Source organism: Camelus dromedarius, chromosome 10 (genome assembly GCF_036321535.1).
Source record: "Camelus dromedarius isolate mCamDro1 chromosome 10, mCamDro1.pat, whole genome shotgun sequence".
In the NCBI taxonomy this organism is placed as follows: Eukaryota; Metazoa; Chordata; class Mammalia; order Artiodactyla; family Camelidae; genus Camelus; species Camelus dromedarius.
Window position 1 is genome coordinate 4,174,088 of NC_087445.1, and position 5,887 is coordinate 4,179,974.

The following is a 5,887-nucleotide window of genomic DNA, read 5'->3' on the forward strand; positions in this document are numbered from 1 at the left end:
CGCCCGATGCCTCTGGTGGTCGAAGGCTGCGTTGCGCCGCAGTTAAGGTAGTCCGCAGAGTCCCGCGCCTGGATTGCAGAGGCTGCTGTACCCCGGCGGTTTCCCTTAAACCGAGCAAGGGATTGAAACATACACTTTAATAGAAACTTCGGAGGATGCCAGTTTATCCCCTCCCTCTATGTTGTGACTGCGGCCAGATGGCACCGCTCAACATTCCTCAAGATTTTCAATACTATGATTATTTTTTCATCACCGTCCGTGTTAGAAACTTATATTCTCGATCATGATATCTCCCCTGCCAGGTAAGTATAGAAACTTATATTCTTTAAAAAATTTTAATTTGGCTTACTGGATTTCTGTTTTGCAACTGACGATTCCTGGGTCAGGAGCCAGATCGGTAAACTGGGACTCCGGTGCTGGGCAGGGGTGGGGGAGAGAGTTTTGTAAATACCTCATCAGTATCCCCCTAACTAAAGCGTGTGCCTCTTTCTTGTCTGCATCTGGATTTTTTTTTTTAAGTTTCAAAGTCCCGCAATAAATTCTCTGATTTCCCTCCCTCCTCCCCCTGTGATGATCAAGTGAAGATGGGGAACTCGAAAGACAAACTGAATTCTGAATCCAGTCGAAAGCACGGATAGGGGCCAGGGAGAGGTTTTTTTTTAAGTACCAAGATAATAACAATAATAATAAAGGAAAAAGAACCAAACAGAAAGGACCGTGGCCAAGCCGGATGCAAACAGCTGCCCCTGAGCCCTGCCCGCTGGTTCTGTGCACGAGCAGGGGCTCCATATCCGAGCCTCCTTAAGAGTAGGAGGAGCTCCCGGGCCTCTGTCAGGCTCCTTAAGCCGTTTCTTTCAAGCCCTGAATGCCTGAATGTGAGCGGCCCACCACCCTCCCCGCCCTCCCCCACTCCGCAACCTCACTCCAGCGGCTCGTAAAAAAAAAAAAAAAAAAAAGTTTCAACAACAACAGGCGGGACCAATAGCATCTCGAAAAGCCGGGAAAGGGGGCCGAGCAAAGGGCGAAAGAGAGTGGAGAAAGGAGAAAGCGGGCAGGCTCGGAGCGCGCGGGGCCGGGGCTGGGCGAGCCGGAGGAGCGTTGCTAATGTTTTTGTTTGTTTGCTTTTCCATGCATGCATAATGAGGGGGCACCGCGGCACCACGCGGGGGCTCCCGGCCCACTTTTGTATTTAAAGCCTCGCCGCGAGCGAGTCCGCAGCCGGGCTCAGCGGATCCGCTCCCTGGGCTCCTTGTCACCCGAGAAGCCGCCGCCGAGGGAAGCCCGGGAGCCGCGCTCCGGCCGCGCGGAGTTTCTCGTTCTCCCCGCGCCGCCCGGAAAGAACTCCCCGGAGCTCGGCCGAGGCCGGGGTCGCCGCGGGCGGAGGGGGAGGGGACGCGGGCGGCCGGGCCGCGGGAAGGCGGGCAGCGCCCGGACGCGAGCCAGGAAGCGGCGCGATGCGAGAGCCCGCGGCAGCGGCGGCGGCGGCGCGGCGCTGAGCCCGGGAGGAAGGAGCCGCCGCGGCCGCACAACGGATCTGCAGGCGCGGAACAAAATGCACCCGCGGCGCCGCGCGGTTCCGCAGCCCCGCCGCGGCCCCGCGGCCCGCAGCCCCCCGGGGCGGCAGTGAGCGCCTCCCGCCACCGCCGGGGGCCGACCGGAGGGGCTCTCCGCGGCCGTGCACAACCAGGAAGCCCCCGCAGCCCGGGCGAGAGCCGACCTTCTGCAAGCAGCGGGGCACCAGCCGGCGGCGCGCATGGATTTATGAAAACACTCATGCAAGAAGTTGGCAGGACTGAGGCAAACTTTTCCGCCGGCTCCGCGTCCGCCGCTCCCCGCGCCTCGTCTCCTTTCCGCTCCTCGCCCGGCGGCCGCCGCTGCCCGCGATGGTGGCAGGGCTGCTGGGCGGCGGCGGCGGGGCCCGCGGGGGGACCGTGCTGGGCGCCTGGCTGTGCCTGATGGCGCTGCTGCAGCTGCTGGGCTCGGCGCCGCGGGGCTCGGGGCTGGCGCACGGCCGCCGCCTCATCTGCTGGCAGGCGCTGCTGCAGTGCCAGGGGGAGCCGGAGTGCAGCTACGCCTACAACCAGTACGCCGAGGCGTGCGCGCCGGTGCTGGCGCAGCGCGGCGGGGGCGACCCGCCGGGGGCCGCGGTTGCCGCCGCCGCCGCCTTCCCGGCCTCCGCCGCCTCCTTCTCGTCGCGCTGGCGCTGCCCGAGCCACTGCATCTCGGCCCTCATTCAGCTCAACCACACGCGCCGCGGGCCCGCCTTGGAGGACTGTGACTGCGCGCAGGACGAGAACTGCAAGTCCACCAAGCGCGCCATTGAGCCGTGCCTGCCCCGGACGAGCGGCAGCGGCGCGGGCGGCCCGGGCGCGGGCGGGGTCATGGGCTGCACGGAGGCCCGGCGGCGCTGCGACCGCGACAGCCGCTGCAACCTGGCGCTCAGCCGCTACCTGACCTACTGCGGCAAGCTCTTCAACGGGCTGCGCTGCACCGACGAGTGCCGCACGGTCATCGAGGACATGCTGGCCGTGCCCAAGGCGGCGCTGCTCAACGACTGCGTGTGCGACGGCCTCGAGCGGCCCATCTGCGAGTCGGTCAAGGAGAACATGGCCCGCCTGTGCTTCGGCGCCGAGCTGGGCAACGGCCCGGGCAGCAGCGGCTCGGACGGGGGCCTGGACGACTACTACGACGAGGAGTACGACGACGAGCAGCGCGCTGGGGGCGCGGGCGGCGAGCAGCCGCTGGATGACGACGACGGCGTCCCGCACCCGCCGCGCCCGGGCGGCGGCGCTGCGGCAGCGGGCGGCCGCGGGGACCTGCCCTACGGGCCCGGGCGCCGGAGCAGCGGCGGTGGCTGCCGCTCGGCGTCCCGAGGAGCCTGGACCCCGCTCGCCTCCATCTTGCTGCTGCTGCTGCTCCCGCTGCTCTTTTAGCCTTCGCGCCCCCCGCCGTCGGCAGCGGGAGGGCCGGCGCCGGGGCACCTGTGGCTCGGGGACAGAGTGGATGGTTGGGGATGCTTTGCAAAACGTTTCCTAGGTAGATTCTGCCTAGCCGGCTTCCCCGCCTCCTCTCCCGAGCAGGACTTTTTGGACATCCTCCCCTGCCCCCATTCCAGGCTCCAGAAACTCCTTGCAGAAACCGGCCTAGCGTGAGCTCAGGACGCCCGGGATGAAACGGGTTTGGGGGGCAGAACCGTAGTCCTGGACTCCTAAGAGAGGATGCCGACTAGTGGGGCCTTAACAGTGTCATGGGACTGGGCTTGGAGCAGGGGTTTTGCAGGAGGATTCATATTTGCAGAGGGGCTGTTTATTAGCATTTCTCCTGCGAGGGGGGGGGGGGGAAGTGCCGGTACCGACTTTTATCGTGGCCAGTGAGGACATTGCAATCTTAACCGATTCATTCGTGTACTCTTGGTATCAGCGCCCAGAACTCTCAGTTCCCCCTACCCCCGAGGGGAGGGGGTTGGGCATGAGAGGGGTTAATTTTCCTGAGTTAGTTTTGGATAACTTTGAGCCCTTGACTTCAATATCATTGCCACCACTCTGTCTCTTAGCACATTTCCTAGGATTAAGGGTCCAAAAATGCTGATCTCAAGGGTTGCTGGTGGTGTTGAAGAATGCAACTTTTTATTTAAAAGAGCTCTGCACTGCCATCTAAAAAAGCTTCTTAATGGTGTTTGTTTTGTTGTCATTTTTGTTCTTTACATCAAGAAATTGTATGTACAAATATGCGGGGAACATATATTGCCTCTGCTTTTATCAGGGTGCTTATCCCTGGTACTTCGTATATAAAGTGTATTAAAACTGGGGTTTGTTACCAGTTGCTGTATTTTGTATATAGAATTTTTATAAATTGTATGCTTCAGAAATAATTTATTTTTAAAAAGAAATTAAAAAGTTTAAATCCACATCCATGGTACACCTTTCCTCTCTGAAATGTAAAGAATCTGTTTATCACCAGGGATCCAAAACCGCAATCCATTGTGAAGTGTGCTCTAGAAGAGTTTTTAAATGTACAGTGTATTTTATAGATTGAAGTTAACATTCTTATTTTCAAGAGAATTTATGGACATTGTAGAAATGTATAAATGCATTTCCAAACTGCCTTAAACATTGTATTTTTATAGACATTGTTTTTTAAAAAGTCCTATGTTTTAAGTAACTATGGCTCTGTGTATTTTTTTGGTTATTTGTTTTATTAAAATGTGTACATCAGTAAAGAGTTTTAAATAATGAATATGGTGTAGTTACTTTCCAGAGTTACATTGTGGTTAACCTGGTAATGGGTGAGGAGGGGGGTGGAGGGGCCACTGGGAATCTATCAACCATCAACTGAAATTAAAATACAGTACAAGACAAGAAAGGAGAGCTATTATTTCTGCCTTCAATTTAATGAACAATTAGACATCTGTAAATGAGGCAGCTAAAAAGATATAATTGACTGGTCTCCCATTGGTTTGCGGAGAGAATTCACATAATTTGGGGATAACCCAGACATCTCTTTCCCCTCCCCCCTTTCCACTGGGACCCCCCCTCTCCCCCCACCCTCAGGAGTGTCCTCTTTGGCTACTAGACTTTTCTCATACAATCAAACATGCCAATAACATCTGTTACCAATAGGTCTTAGGAAACCTGGGAGACTCAACTTCAAAGTCATTTTCACACTTTGGGTGAAAAAGTACAAAATTTTGTTACAAAACATTCGGGCGGGCAAAAGTAAACACACTGGGGAGAGGAACAATTACCAGAACTTGTAATATTGTTGTGAGGAGTTGTTTAGCAGTGGGCTGGAGGCTGGGTTCCTGCCAGGGCTACTGATCTACACTCAAACGCCCTTAGATAAATAATTACACTCTTAAGCTGTGTCGAGTGCTGATACACTTGACCTTGTAAATAGAAATGTTTGCAGTAGGAATAAACTCCGGCATTGGAAAATCTTTTAAACATTAACACAAAAGAGAGCGCTCTGTCCTCTGGGGATTTGAGTCTGAACCTCGCCAAGCTAGGCACTTGCAAGGGGGAAAAAAAGTTTATTTATCTTCTATTCCTGGTGTTTATTTAAAGCTTTTCATTTTAAACTCGGTGATTGGAAGGCAAGTCAGGAGTTTAAAAGTCACCACAAATAAACTTTGTCTGAGGGGTCGACAGATTAGCAAGATCTTGTGTCTCTTTATATGATATTAACATGTGCTGAGAAAACATAACCAGATTTCTCTGCTGCCTGAAGTAATTAACAAAGCTATGCCCCCTTCCAGCTTCCTCCCACCCACTCCCACCCCCTTCTTGCCAGGTTTCTTTTGCCTCTAACTCGCTCTTTGCCCAGCTTTTATGGAGGGCTTTGAGGCACTTCTTATTAGATCTAAAACCAAGAATCATATATGCGTAGCATCAGAAAGTCTGAGATAGTTGGAGTGTCAGACCAGCCCAGGAGAGTGGTATGTGGCTAGAACCCCGTCACCTGAATGGTTGAATAAACATTTTGTTAAAATAAAGCTGCAAGCGTTGTTTCTTTGGGAAGCGAACAAAGGGTATTCCAAGGGACTTGTAAATGAAATCAGCTTTCTTTACAAAACGACGTTAGCAATGCGTCTGCGTTTGTCCTTAAATATATTTAAATCATCTCTTCCTCGTGTTATTTTAACACATTCTTGACGAAAAGTTAAGTCTTTGTCCCAGTAAAAGGCCCAGTTTTCCCCAGTAAGAAGTAAAAGGCATTAGCACTAGAAAAGGCCTGATAATTAACTGCTACAATAAACTCACGACTCGATTTTACAGGGTCCTGTCAAAAGCCTCTGCCTGGAGTAAATCAACACAGCTCACTCTTGGGGGAGCAAGGACACGAGACTTTATGCCTTCTTCCTTGAAGAAAGTGAACACTGATCGGTGGT

General features: G+C 54.2%; 1 protein-coding gene across 1 annotated transcript; it reads left to right on the forward strand.

The window, feature by feature from the left end:
* The first annotated feature begins 1,643 nt into the window (after positions 1-1,643).
* On the forward strand, positions 1,644-4,236 carry GAS1 (growth arrest specific 1). Its single transcript, XM_031447231.2, has one exon. The coding sequence runs from the start codon at positions 1,884-1,886 to the stop codon at positions 2,931-2,933; it is 1,050 nt and encodes a 349-aa protein (XP_031303091.2). The 5' UTR covers positions 1,644-1,883; the 3' UTR covers positions 2,934-4,236.
* The last annotated feature ends 1,651 nt before the right edge of the window (positions 4,237-5,887 follow it).